The following is an 18,829-nucleotide window of genomic DNA, read 5'->3' on the forward strand; positions in this document are numbered from 1 at the left end:
CTCTCAGAATTCCCAAATCATTTTTTTCAGTAATGTCAGCTTATCACTGTCATAGAACATATGCAAAAGTGTTGCTGGTCCCCGTTTACATCTAGGACAACGATCATTACTTCTTTTCCCCCATGCATGCAGTTTTGCAGGGGTATAATAGAGATTGTATATTGTTTTGTAGAGTTGTGCTCTTAAACTGGTGGAAAGTAACAGTTGGGAACCCATTGCCAAAAATGTATCTATGTCTATGTCAGGGTTATCAAGTCTAGTTGCCCATGCCACTTCGGTATGTTCCATATCATCTGGTGATTTTTCAAGAAGAGTGGTATAGAGTAAACCAATTCTGGTTGAGAGCCTATGGATATCTTCAATTAAGGGTATTCTATTCCAGCTTATAGTGGGTAGCATAGGTATTATACTTGATCTTATTTGGTAGAATTGAAAATAATCGATTCCCGGTATGTTGAACTGTGTTTGAAGGGTACTAAAACTAATCTTCTTGTCTATACCTAGTAGGTCAAAAAGAGATATGATTCCCCGTCTCTCCCAATTAGCGGAAGTCCTGTCGTTTATATTTTGTGAAAGTATAGACGAATGCCAGAGTGGTGTATATCGAGTTAATTTTGGGATTTGCATATGTTTTACGATTTTAGACCACACTTTCCATGCCCCTGTGATAATTTTAAACTTTACTTTCTTATAATAGTTGGGCTCGGTCTGTCTTAGAAATAATACTCTAGCTTTGGAGCCTAGGGCTAGTTCGTATATTGATGGAATGCATACCGCTTCGTCGTTACGTAGTGGATTTACCATGGGAGCGAATTGTTGTATGTGGGCTGCCCAAAAGTATAGCAATAATTGAGGTATTCCAAGCCCCCCTCTATCAGGTGGCAGGGACAGGAATTTTAAGGATCTCCTTATCTTACCATATTGCCAGACAAATTTAGAGATCTGGGAGTCAAGGATTTTGATAAAATTGTCTTCGACTAGTAAGGGTATCGCTCGGAATAAGTACAATATCTTAGGAAAGATAGTCATTTTGATATAGTTCCCCCTCCCTATAATAGAAAGATGGAGACTGTTTACTCTTGTTAGGTCCTGTTTGATTGAGTTGATGAGGGGTTCGTAATTAAGTTTGATGGTATCTTGAGTTTCAGCAGATATAATAATCCCTAAATGTGTCACTTTCTCTGTCCTTCTGAGATCAATACAATGTGTGTTTCCTGTACTTAGTATGACCGTTTTACTTTTATTTAGAGAGTAGCCTGAGTGGGACCCAAATTGATATGCGATTTCCTCTATCTCAGTTATAGCCACATCAGGATCTGGTGTTAGGATGGCGATGTCGTCAGCATAGGCTAACACTTTAGTTTCGAATACACCTGTCACCACTGGTTGGATTCTGGTGTTGGCAAGAATTTTTAATATCAAAGGATTGATATAGAGGGCGAACAAAATCGGGGAGCACGGGCATCCCTGCCACGTGCCTCTTGAGATGTTAATGCTACCCGATTCGCACCCCATAATTTGCAGTTTGGCTTTAGGATCAGTGTACATTGCTTTGATTGATTTAATAAATAAGTGCCCAAAATTATAATGTTCTAAAATGGTCCACATAAATTCCCATGACACCCGATCGAATGCCTTCTCGGCGTCAAGAAGAATCATTGACATCCGGCCGCCCGTAGCTGACATAATATCAAACAATTAGATTGCTCTGCATGTATGATCGGTAGTGCCCTTCCCAGGGATGAAACCATGCTGCCACGGACTGACCAGATGCGAAATGACACCCCTTAACCGATTGGCTAATACCTTAGCATATATTTTTGAATCTGAGTTAATCAGTGATATTGGACGGTATGATGAGGTGGAGTTGGTAGGTTTTCCCTTTTTTGCAAAAATGATAATATTAGTGTCTTTCCAGGATTCAAGTGTATTTCCCGCTCCATTGTATCCCGAGAAAGAGATCTAAGAGCAGTGGTAGTATATTTTTGCTTAGAATTTGATATAGCTCCAGCGGGATCTTATCGGGGCCTGCCGCTTTTCCTGAGGCTAATTCTGAAAGTGCGAGTTCTAGTTCTGCAAATGTTATCTCTTTCTCCAGATCGTTTCTAGTGATATTATCTAGCATACTGTCGGGGCAGGTTAGAAAGTCATTGAGAAACTTTTTAATATCTTCATTACTGTGGATAATGTCGTTCTGATATAGATTCTGGTAGTATCTTTGAAATACTTCCAGTATATCCTTCTTAAAGTTTTATTAGGACTATTTATGGGAGCACCAGCAGATGTTATCTTCTTCAGATTCAGAAGATGAGATAAGCACATTAACGTCCCATCCTGTCAGGCCATGCAAAGATTCCCGGTCAGGGATTTGTTTGATCATGCCTTTGGCTATGCATTGCATGGGGTTTGTTGCAGGTCCTGGCCTGTAACCAGGCCCTGCATCCAGCCCCTCACTGGCAGGCATCCTAATGCCACACACAGCATATGGTCATGTGTGGTGAGGGCATGGCCACAGGTCAGAGCATGGGCCCAATCCCTGCTGGTGCCCAGCACTCCTCCCGTGCCAAGCTTTGGGCAGCGGGGGAGAGGGGGTTTGAGCGCAGGGACTGGCTGTCATTTTTAGTAAGGTAGTCCTACTAACTTTTCCAAAGGATCAGAATACCAAAATATGAAAAGTGGGCTTATTGGATTCGTGGATGAATTAGGATATAAAAATATTCAAAGCACATGAATTGTCTTTGTTAAAAAATGCCCAGTAAATGAAATGAAATGTATATTTCAATAATTCATATGTGGTGCAGGCCAATGCAATTCTTATAATTCTTAGTGTTTTCACAACAGTAGGCCGATTGTAAAATATCATTCCATGTGGTAAATATCAAGCTAGTGCTTTGAAAGCAATGATGAACAGGGATGAACGTAACCCTCGATTTACCAGCCATGCAGTGCCACGCAGGGTGGCCTTGTAAAGATTGATAACTCTCATTGTAGGTTTTGCGCTACCCTGCATCCCCTTGCGAGGTGCAGGGTGATGCTAAACCTATAATAAATATGGCCCCTAGTGTAACACAAGTCAGAGAAAGTCGCTGCCTCGTGTCACACTGTGTGGTGAGGGAAATACATGGATGGAAGGTGGGTGTTTCCACACATGTATTTTAATGAATTCCCAGGTTTACCAAGTGTGATGAACCTAGGAATGCATCAGAACTGTACGCCTCCTCACCAGAGCTGCAAAGAGGATAGATATCTTTATTTCTCCTCGTTGTTTCCTCTTTTTATGTGTTCTCCATTACGTAGCACACGTAGAGAGAGGAAAATGCTGCTTAGGACAGCTTCTGTGTAGCAAGGTGCCCCTTTCTGCAGAAAGACAATCCTGCTTACAACACTTATCTCCTGAACCATTGTGTGCAAGTGCTGGGAAAATACAGGAATTCTCTGTACAATGTTAAGTACAGCACATTCCTGTCTGTTTCTTTTCACACAGCATATTAAGGTGCCTTGCAGTTGTTTGTCCCTTCTAGGAATCCCTTGGACAAAAAAAGACTTAAAATAAGGACATGGATTATCCAGACCCTTTGAACTCTGTGGTGGCTCCACTTTTCAATTGTTGAAACGTCGTGAATGGAACACATGGTACAGTCCAGGGAACAGTGACAAGTGAAGGTGCGGAGCTGGTGCTTAAAGAATTTGCAGAAGTACGCTTTGAAAGATGGTGACTTGTGAAAATGCGACAAATGTGATTTAGCAATGAGGTATTCAATTAGATGGTGCAGTAGGACAGGCTGGTGTGGGAGCGTGGATCCGGAAAGGATCCGAGGTAATCATTTGTAGAACAGAGGACTTATGTGTATAGAAAGGAAAGTTTACTCTAGTTCCTGCAACAGCTTATGCCAGAACTCACTAGAAGTGGGAATGTGTATTCCAGATCTATCCGAAAGGGTATGTGACATCTGAACCGTCAGAGAAGTCAACAGATAAGGAGACGGATGGCCGCCTATCACTTAAGTGTTAAATTAACAAACAAAAAAAATAGTGATCGCCTCCAAAATGCAGGTCGTTTCTAGTTAGCACAAGAAAACGAGGAGACCCCACTACTGGAAAGTATGCCAAGCAAATCTGCTGTTGAAGAGTACACATTTAGGGCGTAGGCAGCATCATTGGAAAATGCTCGTCACTTCCTACAGGTACGATTCTCTACCTCAGAGACCAATAGAAAAGTAACACGAGCCCCGCAGCACCAGGCGCCACATTGACCGAGCCTTTTTTTTTATCTGTGGCCCTCAGTCTACCTCCCCTCCTTTCTGCTCCCAGCTAGGCTCCAGTTGAGTTCCTCTCCCAGCAGCTCTGCTAACACAACACGCACGTCCCTGGCCATGCGCTGCTTCTTCCTACTTGTTTTGAATCTGGCTTTAATCAGGGCCTCCCAGGCACAAGTCCCAGAGGTCGAAGTACAAGACAAAGCAGTTGGAGATCAAAAACTGGACTCGAGTGAAGTGAAAGTGAAGAAGGGGCCGGCTGACGAGCTATTGGAAGAAGGAGAGGTCTTGGTCCTCAACAGGCGCAACTTCGACAGAGCCTTACAAGAACACAAGTTCCTTCTTGTGAAGTTTCGTAAGTAATATCTCTCTAAAAATTCTTACTTAAGACAACAGAGATGACAGAAATGTGATGGAAACCGACGACGGTTAACTGTGTAAAACTTTCAGTTTAAATACGCGTGTTATAAAAAAAAGAAAATCTGGATTCCTACTTTTAACTTGTGTTCAACTAATAAGCATGTTGCAGTATCTTTCGTAAAATGAGCTGCCTGGCAGCCCGATAAGCCACAGGTAGCCGGAGTGACCTTGCTTGGCATTCACAGCTGAATGAGATCTCAGAACAATGAATGTGCCTTGTAAAGAGGTTGTGGTGGCGCGAATCCAAGGAGTACGAATGATAAGCTAATGCATAGGCAAACACCATTGAGTACATCGGCTGTGGCCTGCCTTTTTCTGATATTGGGTCCTCTGACTGCTAGGTTTCAGAAAAGCGACAACGCACAATTTTACAGGAGGAGCTTCCATTTCCAAGCTGAAGTTCCAAAATTAGAAACCCTGGCCCAGATGTAGTAACAGGCTCATTGACAAACCCCTGCACCGCAGGTAAGTCACTTTTTATGTCCCTGCGTTAGAGTTGAGTCCAGACCCATATCTACGAAGCCACGACAAGCCCCGACATTTCAGAATTATTAGTTTTGTGTTAAAAAAAATCCCCCGAATACGTTATAGCAGGTCCAACCTGGTGATATTTATCATGGGGAAATAAGCTAACTTGGAGATTTTTGAGCGATAGACCCAAAATCCACGTCAGTTGTCAAAACCTAGTGATAATTATCACACACAATTAATACTGAGCACCTCAATGTCAATTTTTATCAGGTGCACTAATTAATCCACCCAATAATGCTCAAATTGCATTGAGGGACCAACTGTGTTACTGATAAGTGTAGGATTCCAGAGGAGCAGAGCCCTTATTTTAAATTTGATTTTTAACTGAGTGAAGAAGACAGTTGTGTGAAGCGTATACTTTACACTAGTTATTAAAAGAAAACACTTATTGTACATATATGTGTAAGGAAATCAAGATAAACCTGTCTCTATAATTGCAATTTATCATTTCATTGATCAGGTAATATTGCCATGTTCTACAGAAATTCCATTTCGTTGACTTTCAACATTGAGTCCATTCGATTCTGAAAAACGAAGCATGTTCCAATTTCCTGAGTTGCACACTGAGGGGCATATTTATCTAGATGTCACTGAACACAGCAAGCTACCTTGCTTCACTGCGTGATAGGAAAAGGGCAGGAATGTGCAGTTTTTTACATAATACGTTGCATTCCTGTAATTTCTCAGTGTTGGCATGCAAAGTGCAGCCTAGCACCAATTCATGTACCCTTGCACCATGTTACATTGGTTCCTGTGTTGTAAACAGGATTGCTTTTGTGAAGGAAAGGGCACCTTCCTGCACAAAAACCATCCTTTTCCCTCTTTCTATGTGTGCTGCAGAATGGAGTACACATAGAAAGAGGAAAAAAGAGGAGAATTATAGAGATTTCACCTCGTTAAGTCTCCCCTGGTGATGCATTGTATGTTGCCGCATTTCCAGGTCTACAAGTAATGGTTGAAGTGGGAATGCTCCAAATCCATGGGCGTTGCTTGGGAACACCCATGCACCACCCATGGAATGCCTCCCTGGGTCAGAGTAACACAACGCAGCGATTTGCGCGGCGTTACTCTTGATCTATCAAGCCCCATAGAGTCCTATGTGGCTAGATAAATCTAATTTATGAGTTGCTTCGCTCTTGCGCCCTTTTGGTGGTGTAAGAGCAATACAACTGACTGATAAATATGGCCTTAAGTTATCTAGTAACAAGCATTACAATAACATTTTATTTTTCCTTTACATCAATAAACTTATTTAGAAAGACTCCCAGAACCAAGCAACATGATTAAAAATAATACCCCTGTTAAACTGAAAGCTGAAAAAGTAAAAATTGTTTCGCAAAAAGATTACCAACTTTGAACAGCCCCAACCATATGCCGTGAATCACCAAAAGTTTTTTTTCCTGAGTTTTATATAGCACAAACTTGACGCAAAGGTATCCAGTATCAGAATGCTTTAAATGAGCACCAGTTGTGGTACATAAGACACATTCATTTTTGTTAGGACCAGGGATATTAAGTCATTTGCTTGAATCACAGGATGTTGAGCATCGTTGCCAAGACTCAAACGCAGTTCCCCATCTTTGAGGTTGACCACACTAGCCGTTAGGCTACATCCTCTCCCCAATAGTTCATTCCAACATTTCCTACAATCAGGACAAATTATGTGATTAAACTCTTAAGAGTTTCAGGTGAATGATATATAAACTATTTTGTATACAAATCAAAATGTGTGAAATTAGGACTACGTCTGGACATATCACTAAATTGGGACACATCTGTCCGCATATTCTAGTAAACTTAACACCAGGTTCTCTGTTTCATTTTTTAAAAATGCATCTCAACTCTATTTATCATATATCCCCTCTGCCAGTATTGACACCAATTAACGATCCCATATAACTCACCTGAAAATAAAATTTCGCAAGTTATTCTAAGAAGTTGGTGATATTTAACCAGTTCATGCAGAGCATGGAACAGTTATGTCCTTAGCCACGGTGGTCCTGTGCTGAGGACGGAACTGTTCTGTCCTCCACTCTTGATCAGGAAATCCCTCTGCTGTTTACACCAGAGGGATTTCCATTTTTATTGTTCAACCTTTGGAGCTGGGTGACAGCCTGAGGTATTTTTTTTTTCATTGTAATGACATTCGACATTCACGCAAACGGGGGGAGGATCAAGATGGCGGACTGACGCTGTATCGCGGAGGAAGCAGCATACGGAGGCTCCCGACTCCCTGCCATGAGGGGCTATGAGAGAGCGTTCCTTTTGTGACTTACAGAGCGTATGCAATTAAAAGAAAAAAAAAAGAGAAGGACTTTGGCGTACCTTGGCTTGCTGCATATTTTCTTGTTGATGTCCTGCCCGTGAGCTCTTGGTTGCTGCCGGATGTTCCATTTTTTCGGTGGGTGCTACCAGCTGTGGCTGGCTGTGCCGAGCGTCTGGCCACTTCTCAGCCATTGGTCTCGGTGGGCGGGCCTCACGTTGCTCGCTGCTGCACCAAGCATTGAATCGCGGGAAAGGATACAAAAAACGGACTGACGCTGAAGCAGACAATGGCTCTAAAACGAAATACCAGAGCAGCTCGCACAGGGAGAGTTGTTAAAGCAGAATCTCCGACGCCAGCACCGAAGGTAATATCTGGCAATTTAGTCGAAACCTTTGTGGGGGTTTAGGTATTGTGGACTGCCGACGCAGTGGTAGCGGGTAAACAGCTGATCCGACCCCCGCTGTGTGCAGCTAACTCCGTAGCAGACTTGAACACCAGCGCGAATACAAGTGCGGATATAAGGAAAAACGGCTGCAACAATGTTCCTAACAAAGGGAGCTCTGGCAATACTGTGTCTACCCCGGCTGATCTTGTAAATATCAAAGCTAAAGAAATTGTAAGTGCGCCTGGCTGTGTCAGTGCTAGCGATAGAGGCGTAAATGCAATCATTCCTACTTAGCCTATCAGAGAAGATATGGAGAATGTCAATTTGGTGGAAGATGCTGACAAACATGATATGGATTTAGAAGTACTAAATCAAACCGGTTCAATTACTGAGGACAAAACTGAGGGCTGCACGGACTCGTATTTGAATTTCATAAACCATGATTCACCTGATGCAGCCGATAAAGCTGATACACCTATAGATATAGTAAACGAGCCTCCTGTGCCGGCAAGACCAGCTAACCCTGGGAAGGAACAGATTGCTGAGACAATTGACATTTCAGACACTGGTGGTTTACTCTCTGAAGGGGCAGATGAGGTAGAAGAGAGATCGAGTGCAGAGTATGAGGAAATCCCTGATGAAGGGGGGAGGCATGCAGTGCTAAGACTGGAACAGGCACTGTTAAATCTCTTGGTCTTAAAAAAAGCAAAATTAAAGCTAAATCCAAACTTAAAAAAGGCAGTGGCAACTCTTCTAATTTGGGCCCCTCTCCAGCCAATCTTCGTAAAAAGCTGAAAAGAGATGAAAGCCCTTTTACGAAAATGGATTCAAGCGAGGGGCGGTGTTAAGAATATCGCTCTGAGGTTATCAGGTGTTAGCCCGGTGGACAATACTAATTTAAGAGATGGTGCGAATTCTTCTTTGAGGTTGGAGAGTCTGAGTTCCCCAATTCTTGTTCTTGTTGAGGGGGATCAAATGGGGGAATCATCTTGCAGTAACGCAGCCACTGTGCAAAACGTAGTCACAGCTACTGCCATGTCCACAGCTACTATTACTACTACAACTACTGCCACTGCCACTGTCACTGCTCCGATTCTAGCCTCTATGTGCATCAGTGAGTCACCTGCTTCTGAAGAAGCATTGGGGTTTGACCATCCTGCCTCTTCTGTAGATATAATTTTGAAGACTCTCATGGACCAACGGCAAGAAGGGCAACATCATTTTCTGCAGCTGAGAGAGGATAATACTAAATTGCAGAACTCATCTTTAGAGCTATCCAGCAAACTAGGCGGGGTGACGCAGGAAATAGAGGAATTAAAGCAGAGAGTAGTCGAGGTGGAAGAAGGAGCTACACTAACTGAATCCTTGACCCATCTACATGCAGAACGTATAACTAGCCTGGAAACTAAACTGGAGGACATGGAGAATCGCACGAGAAGGCAAAACCTCAGACTCTTTGGGATTCCTGAGGGGTCGGAAGGCGCAGACCCCAGAGCCTATGTGGTTAAGCTGTTCCAGAAAGCCTTCTTAGATCTTTCTGATTGAGACTGGGACTCGCAATTACAACGTGTACATAGACTACCTCTTGTTCAGAGGAATAGAGAAAGCAAGCTTCCACGCCCTCTTTTGATAGATTTTGGTAATTTTCTTCTGAGGCAAGCTGTGTCACTAAAAGCTAGGCCCAATACTCCTGTCACTGTAGATAGCGTAACCTTTGTTGTGCGCTCAGATTTGAGCAAAAGTACAATGGATAGGCGATGAAAGCTTCCTCAGATAATTGATTCTTTCAAGACCATTGGTTGCGCTGTATACTTGCAAGAACCAGCTCGTCTTAAGGTGATTAAGAATGACCAGGTGTATTTTTTTCTGACGTAAAAGAAGCAGAGCAAGCACTAGCTAAACTCAGTATCTGAATTAGGTGCTGGGTATTCGGTAGCTTTATATATATTTTGAAATGCTTACATAAGGAGTACTTATTATTGGATGTAGATATAATCTTTGCTCTCTCTTTTATATGTAGTTATGAGTCTCTTCCTTTTCTTTTTGGTAGTGGTTGTCGTCGATGCCTCCCGACTGCTACTTCGCAGTGCTGCCATGCCAACGGCAGCAGGGTATAGAGGGGTGTTCTCCCTGCAGGGACTAGAGGGTGGGGGGGTGAATCTGGGGTGAAGGGTGGGGGGGGTAAGAAGGGTGAAAAATGTTATTGCAAGAGGTAGAAGAGGTCAATGGAAACAAAGTAAAGCATTCTTTTTGAGAGGTTTAATAATGCAGAGGAAGGCTAATCATTTAATTTTAAAATATGTCTATGGTTGGATGTTTAGTATGGAATGTAGCTAGTCTCAACAGCAAGCATAAGAGGAGACTGGTTCAGGAAGAACTGAACATGTACAAACTGCATTTGGCTATGATTTCAGAAACTCATATTGGGTTTCAAGATAGAAAACTTTTGGGTCGATTGGGGTAAGAGATTGTTGTTTGTTCTACTCTGAGTGCTTCTATCAGGGGGGTGGCAATTTTGAAACAGAAACATTTCATGATTGAAATTATTAGAACAGCTGCTGATACAAGGGGAAGATGGGTGATAGCTCAAGCGCAATTTGAACATTGTAAATATGTATTCTGTGCGGTTTACGGGCCTAATATTGATGAACCAACAATGTATGATCGGCTAAATATTGAATTGTTAGATTGGGAGGGAGAACTATTGATTATTGGCGATTTCAATTGTGTCATGAACTATGCGATAGATTCTAAAAGACAAGGCGCTTCACAACGGATGTGTAAAGTCAGGGCTGCTATATTAGAACTAAGCCGGCTGCATAACTTGAAGGATGTGTGGCGCACTATACATTCTAAACTAGCAGGGTTTACTTATTATTCAGCACCTCACAAATTATGCTCTCAGGTTGATATGGTATGGGCCACAGACAGAATTTTGGAAAGTTGTAGTATAGAGCTATGCCCAAGAGTAACATCCGATCATAATCCTAATTGTGGAATTTAATATTTATATCAGGAAACAAGGGGCTCTGCAATTTACGTTTCCTAGATATCTTTTTTCAGATTCAATATTTATTTCACAACTTAAAGGGCATATTACTGAATTCATAGAGATCAATCTGAACTCTGCAGCAGTAATATCTGTATGGGATGCTTGTAAATCAAGCATAAGGGGCTTCGCCCAACAATATGTTTTTAAAAAGAACTCTGAGGATCGGAATGAGACAAAATGTATGACTTCCAATATTCTGTCTTTGGAACAGCAGTTAGCGGCGGCCCTCGAGCAAGGAAAATCTAATAATGAGGAGCTAAGACTCGAACTAGTGAAATTACAGTCAGATACTAAAAAGATTCTGAGGGAGAAGTATAGTATGAGACTTCATAAGTACCACCTGTCACTGTACGAAAGTGGCGACAGAATTGGGAAAGTGTTAGCCTACAAAGTTGCCGATAAGGAGGCCAGAATCACTATTAAAACAATTAAAGGTATCGATATGGTCACTTATAACCAGCCAGATCAGATACTGGATCAATTTGCCAAATACTACCGCAAGCTATACACTCCAGAAAATTCTCCCACCAACGATAACATATTATCACATCTCAATACTCATTTTAATGACCGACGAGATACAGAAGGGGTCAGACAATTAAATACAAAGATTACTTCTGCTGAGATAACATCTGCACTCTCATCTCTCCCCTCAGGCAAGGCAGCCGGCGAAGATCTACTCCCTATTGAACTCTATAAGACTTGTATTCAGGAATTACTTCCTCTTTTTAGGCTAGAAGTAGATTCAATTGGCGAAACCGGGAAGGCCCCTTCTTCCTGCAAAATTGCTAAAATTGTATTTTTTCTCAAAAAACAAAACCCTGCGGACGAATGTAGGTCATATAGACCAATTTCATTGATCAACGCTGATGCTAAGGGCTTTGCTAAAATCTTGGCGAATCGACTAGCACTCCTTATGTCTGAGCTGGTCAATATACAACAGCATGGATTCGTCATGGGGAGAGATACTACTGCCCATATTAATATGGCTATTACGGCTTTTGATGTAGCGTCAATTGAACCCACCCCACTCAGAATGGTCATGCTAGATGCTGAAAAAGCATTTGACCGAGTGGGGTGGATTATTTATGGGCTGTCCTTAAGGCTTTTGGCATTCAGGGTCAATATCTTGGCTGGATTCGGTCATTGTATGATCAGCCAATGGCTAAGATTAGTTATGCAGGAATGAACTCTTCTAACTTTCCGATAGAAAGAGGAATTAGGTAAGGGTGCCCTTTGTCACCCTTGCTGTTCGCCCTTTCTATGGAACCATTTTTAAACTCACTTCTTCTACAAGGTGATATCATCCCTTTCCCACATGCGGGGAATAGTTTAAAAATAACCGCGTACGCGGATGATATCGCGATATTTACTACCGCCATAGTTAAGGCTATTCTGGGGATAATAAAGGAAGCGAAAAGATTTGGGGATATTTCGGGGTATAAATTAAACATAAAAAAAACTCAGGTCATCGTCAATTATAACCCATCGGTTCCGGTACAAGGTTTGTGTTCAAATGATGTGTATCTGGGAGTTAAAATTTCGGCAAAGATTGACGAAATAATAGCACTTAATTATGACTCACTATTGAAGGAAGTAACTTTATCATTTAAAAAATGGCATAAGATACCACTCAGTCTGGTAGGATGCATTAATTTAATTAACATGAAAATTGTACCGACATTTCTTTATTTATTTAGATCAATTCCACTGCGCCTCAACAATCTTTTTTTTTTAAAACTCGATGGAATCTGTAGCAGCTAAGTTTAGGGGTACAAAAAATCTCGCAGATCAATCCAGCTACTGAAAGTCCCAATTGAAAAAGGGGGTTTAACTTTCCCCGATTTCAGATTATATTTTTTTGCAACTTCTTTTGGTCGGATCCGCAGTCTGCTTAAAAATGAAAATTCATTATTTTTTCATCAGTTTATGTTAGGACCTGATGTAAACAATTTTTGGCACGAGTTAATGATCCAAACTACTTTAAACGAGTTAAATTTAAGACTGCTAGACATATAACACAAATTTGGAATCAGATCATGATTTTTGACAAAATTTCTTTTTTTAATGCAGAATTACAACTATAGGGAATCCAGGACTTCTCGGAATTTTCTCAGATGGTGCAGGGATTCTATGGTCTAGCTGCAGTATTAACACCTTGGGGGACCTTTATGGTTCTGACGGATTATTAGGATTTACATTACTTAAATCTTTGTATAAATTGAATGATGGTATGCATTTTAAGTATATGCAAATTCAGGATTTTTTTGTCCGGAAAATGAAAATTAAAGAAATTTGCTATTCGGATACTCTAAAATGTCTTTATTCTGATCGGACTTATGCCCACATGCATCAAACTGAATTGCATTCGCAAACGGTGCGAATCGCAAAATTCGGCCGTTTGCGAATGCAATTAATTGTTTTGGTATGCATTAACCTTTTTGGCTTTTTCGCAATTTAAGCATTTGCAATTTAGGTGCGATTTCTTAAATTGCAATTGCGTTTAAGAAATCTCAATTTTGCGATTTCTTAAACGCAATGCATCATCTTAAAAAAATTGCGATTTCGCAAATTAGAAGCGTTAAATTAACATGAAGTCAACCTTCATGGTAATTTTAGAAAAGTTTCAAAAATGCACAAAAGTGCATTTTTAACACTTTCATTTTACACTCACACATGCCCTTGGGCATGTATGTGTGAAAAATTCACTGTATGTTACATTTCAGGGGTGCAGGGGGGGGTCCTTTGGACCCCCATGCACCCTAGAAATTGCATTCTCATTTTGCGATTCTTGAATTGCGAATCGCAAAATGAGAATGACTTCCCATTGATTCCTATGGACCTCTAGGCCCATAGGAATCAATGTAAAGTGATTCCTTATTTGCGATTTGCAAAATTGGGAATCGCAAATAAGGAAAAATAAGAAATTGCAAAAGAAAATGCGAATTTTTAATGCATAGGTATTTGCGATTTCTAAATTGCGATTCCTTAATTTTCGCAATTTAGGAAGCCCAAATACAAACAGTGATGCATGTGGCCGTAAATCACTTATTAGCGAAAGCTACGGTTATTTAATTCAGGGCAAGGCGGATGACTGCGGCAAATTAGCATCTAAATGGTCGAATAGATTGGGATTAAACATAACCCCTAATCAGATATCCGCATCTCTTGCCCAAATCAATCAGGTGGTTCAGTCCTCTAATATAAGACTACAATTATACAGAACCATTTGTCAATTATACTACACTCCTCAAAGAATCTCCAGTTGGGCACTAGATAATCGATCAAATGAACGTACAAGATGTCCTAAATGCGATCTGGAGGCTGCCGATATAGGGCATATGCTCTTTTCCTGTCCTGCGCTATCTGAGTTTTTGAAGGGAATAGAATGTGCTTTTTCTAAGAAACAAATTATATTCCCGCCTTTTTCAGCTCATTTGATTCTATAGATTTGCAGGAAATAAATAGTCCACATAAAGATTTGAATTCTATTTTATTTGCGTGTGCAAGATTAATAATAACTAGGTCGCGGATTTCTTCAGAACCTCCTCATGTTATGGATTGGTGGGCCTTAGTGAATGAAATACATACAATGGAGGTAGCATTAGCAAGGCTAAGAGGGCCTAGGTCATTGAGAAAAAGAGAGAAAATTTGGGGAATGTTATCTGATTAGTTGAATATAATTTAACTCCAAAAGGCTGCTGAGACCACTTCTATATGCATTTATTTTTCTGTTTCTTATTTCGTTATTTCACTCTGTTTTTTCTTCTTTCTTAATGAATTCCTCTGTATTAATAACCTGTAAAGGAAAATGTTGCTAACAATGTATTTGTTTTATTATCCTCTTGCAATAACAATAAAAATGTAAAAAAAAAAAGACATTCGGCATTCACTTTCACTTTCAATGCCGAATGTCATTACACTGAAAAAAAAAATAATGCCTCAGGCTGTCACCCAGCTCCAAAGGCTGAAAAATAAAAATGTAAATCCCTCTGGTGTAAACAGCAGAGGGATTTCCTGATCAAGACCGGAGGACAGAACAGTTCCGTCCTCAGCACAGGACCACCGTGGCTAAGGACAGAACTGTTCCATGCTCTGCATGAACTGGTTAAATATCACCAACTTCTCAAAATAACTAGCGAAAGCTTATTTTCAGGTGAATTATATGGGATAGTTAATTGGTGTAAATACTGGTAGAGGGATATATGATAAATAGAGTGGTGATGTATTTTTAAAAAATGGAACAAAGAAGCTGGTGTTAAGTTTACTAGAATATGTGGACAGATGTGTTCCAATTTAGTTATAGGTCCAGACGTAGTCCTAATTTCACACATTTTGATTTGTATGCAAAATAGATTATAAATCATTCACCCGAAACTCTTAAGGAGTTTAATCACATAATTTGTCCCTATTGTAGGATATGTTGAAATGAACTATTGGGGAGAGGATGTAGCCTAACGGCTAGGGTGGTCAACCTCAAATCTGGGGAACTGCGTTTGAGTCTTGGCAACGATGCTCTACATCCTATGATTCCGGTAAATCACTTAATATCCCTGATCCGGCATTGAAAGTGAAAGTGAAGGTTTTTTTTTTAAAGGCAAGATGGCGCTTGCGACTGCAGATGTGTAAGACGGCGTTCCTTGCTGCTCTCATTAGCGATTCTCGTCCATACAATGTTGCTGCTCCACTGTGGTGTTTCACAGTGAAACAGTAAAAAAGTTGCCGATTAAGCTTACAGTGACCTGGGAGCTTTCAGTTGCTCGGGACCTGAGACGGAGAGGGGTGGCGTCCGGCAGCGTCCGGCTCCTGACGCTGTGATCCTTCCTCCTTTTTACTCCTTTGCAGCTGTCGGATCTTAGTGGAGGTCCCTGTTCCGAGACGGCAAGCTGGGTGTGAGATTCTCGGCGGCTTGCTGGGACCTGGTAGCGATGGTGGAGAGACGCTGGGAGAAAGTTCATTACTGGAGGCGCCCGCTAACGGCCACAGGTGGACGCGGTTACAAGAACGACTAGGTTTGCAAGTGAGCGTGGTCCTAACTGCAGAGCGGAGTATTGATTGGCGGATTGTGAGTAGCGAGCAATATGCCGTTAAAGGGCGGACGAGGGAGAACCCGGCTCCTCCTCAGGACCCGGGAGCTGCAGGTGGTGTAACAGCCGTTGAGGAGAACAGGGGAGCTGGAGCAGGCAGGGGGGCCGGCAGTTCAGAGGTGAGCAAGGCAGACTTTTTGAAAAACCTTCTGTAAATGTTGAGCAGGGGAAAACTGCTGAAAGTATTGAAGAAGGGAAAATTGTGCAAGAAGTAAAGAAGATTCCAGCTATTCTGGTTATGTTCTCTATTAACAAAGAGAGACGACGTGGCAAACAGCAACATCAACAACCCGCCCTGTCCTTACCTCCGCTACCTCTAGATGAGGGCACTGATACACAAACACAGGGAACTATGCTTCCGACAATTATAACTTCAATTGCAACCTTAAATACACAGGGAGCAGATCATAACTCACATCAATTGATAAACGAGTTAGATACTCCTTGGGAGGAGATATTAGCTACTGCATCTTTGGGGCAAGAGACTGGCAAAGAAGATAATTTGGTGCCTTCTTTGCTTAATATGGAGGCGGTAGGAGGTATGGCAGTAAATGGGATTGGGCCTCAATTATATGATGCAGACTTAGTCGACCAAAACGATCAACTTGACACCGTCCGTAGGAAGTTGGATTTGACGCTGAGGGAGGGCAGATCAAATATAGAAGGTGCGGGTCGGACAGTAATATCTACAGTCCCTGAAGAAGATATTTCTCTCTCCCTAATTTATCAGTCAATCCTATCCTTTCGCACAGAAACAAAGGAGGAGAATCAAAAAACACAGAATATATGTAGGAAACTTCAGAATACTGTACGTAGAATGTTAAAATCTCAAGCAGATGTCGTAGCCCGGGTCAACGAGGTTGAGACAAGGATCTCTACATTAGAGGATGACCTCGTTCAACAAAAAGCAGTGATTGCTTTGCTTCAGGCAGTGAGGGATGATTCAGCTTGGAAGTTGGCTGATATAGAAAATCGGGCAAGCCGGAACAATTTGCGTATCTTGCAGATTCCGGAAGGAAAAGAAGGCCAAGATCCCCGTCGCTTCATTGTGGAACTATTTAAAAAGGCTTTCCCGGAACTTTCAAAATGGGATTGGGAACGTGAAGTCGAAAGGGCACATCGGTTTCCATTCTTTGTACGTACCTTTCCTAATACAGATTCTTCAAAAGAAAAACCCAGGCCTTTCCTAATTTCACTCAATAGGTTTTTGGCAAGGGAAGAGGTTTTTCAGTTCGCCCGACCCCATAAGAAAAGGTCCAGAGGGAATTTTAAATCTTTTGTTCAACCTGATTTTTGTAGATATACTGTAGAACGAGATGGCAGCTTTGTGAATTAATCCCTCAATTCCAAAGCAAATGTGCACAGTCTTTTTTGCTGAACCTGGCAAAACTGAAAGTAGTTTATAAAGAACGTACACATTTTTTTCTACTGAGGGCTCAGCTAAAAATGTTCTACAATCCATTGACTAAGGGATAACTGGTGTATTGTGTAGCTGCAACAGAGTATTGTTTATGATTACATAGGTATAGCAGTGCACTGGTATACTGTGTTTTTTTTTTGGTCATATCTTATATTACTGTGTCAAATTATTATGCCATTGCACTCCGGTTTATAGTTAGAGCTGTGGGAGTTTGCAAGGGGGTATACGCTAGTCTCCATCTACAGGACTATCAGTCCTAAAGCCGTGTTTGAGGGGGGGAGGGGAGGGTTTGGTCAGCTAGGGGGGTATGGGTCACTAGGGTGGGGGGAAAAAGGGGGAAAATCCACAGTTAATCAAAAAATGCGAAAAGTGAATAAAATGGAAAATTGGCAAATGCAAATATATTATTTAGGTCTTTGGTGCTATCACTATTATGAGATGGTTGTTATATTTAGATTGTCCACCCACTTAACATGGCAGTAACTGGGGTTACAATTTGTACTTGGAATATTTCTGGTCTAAACGGCTGGAGTAAAAGGAATCGTGTGACAGCTGAGCTTCGTAACATCCAGCCCGATGTGGTTTGTCTCCAGGAGACACATGTACCCTGGACCCTCAGATTTCACTTGCACAAACCAAAGAAATTCAGCAGGTATACTAAACTGTGCTAACTATAATGTATGCCCCGCAATGCACCGGTTATGACCTCACGTATTACATCACGCATGAAATGTTTAGTGACATCACGGATGACCACTCAAATTACACTGATGATGACATCACTGATGACATCATCTACAGAACCACCCACACCCTCATAAAACCACTCATCACTCACTCACCTACCCATACAACTACTCACAACCCATACAGTCTTTCACACTGCCGCTCACCCCTACAGCTACACACACACCCACTTATTCACCCATACAGCCACTCACACCCCTGCTCCCTCACCCATACAACTACTCATTCCCCATTCACACACTCACACAATGACTTATATACCCATTCACACATCTACAGAAACACCCATGCAACTACTCACTCAGTTAAACAAACACTCACTCATACAGTTACTTACTCATCCATACAACCACTTGTATATACAGTTGCCCATCCATACAGCCACTCACACAACTACTCACTTACTCAAACAGCAGTCACTTACCCATACACTTACTCACACTGCCACTCTCCCTTACAGTCCCTCACATAGTCACTCACTCACCCCCACAGCTACTCACACACCCACTTATTCACCCATACAGCCTCTCACACCCCTACTCACTCACCCATACAATCACGCATGTACCCACTCACACATCCACATAATCACTTATATACCCATTCACACATCCATAGAAACATTGAAATAACCATCAACTCATGCATACAGCTGATCAAACAGA

General features: G+C 41.6%; 1 protein-coding gene across 4 annotated transcripts in view; it reads left to right on the forward strand.

The window, feature by feature from the left end:
- Positions 1–4,315: 4,315 nt before the first annotated feature.
- PDIA2 (protein disulfide isomerase family A member 2) overlaps positions 4,316–18,829 on the forward strand; it is a 1,068,054-nt gene continuing 1,053,540 nt past the window's right edge. For all 4 annotated transcript variants that reach the window (XM_078662895.1, XM_078662896.1, XM_078662898.1 and 1 more), the window contains exon 1: positions 4,316–4,611. In XM_078662895.1, the coding sequence (XP_078519021.1) occupies positions 4,374–4,611 (238 nt within the window). In that variant the 5' untranslated portion in view covers positions 4,316–4,373. The remainder of the gene's footprint in view (positions 4,612–18,829) is intronic.

This window comes from Lissotriton helveticus, chromosome 10, assembly GCF_964261635.1.
Source record: "Lissotriton helveticus chromosome 10, aLisHel1.1, whole genome shotgun sequence".
NCBI lineage: Eukaryota > Metazoa > Chordata > Amphibia > Caudata > Salamandridae > Lissotriton > Lissotriton helveticus.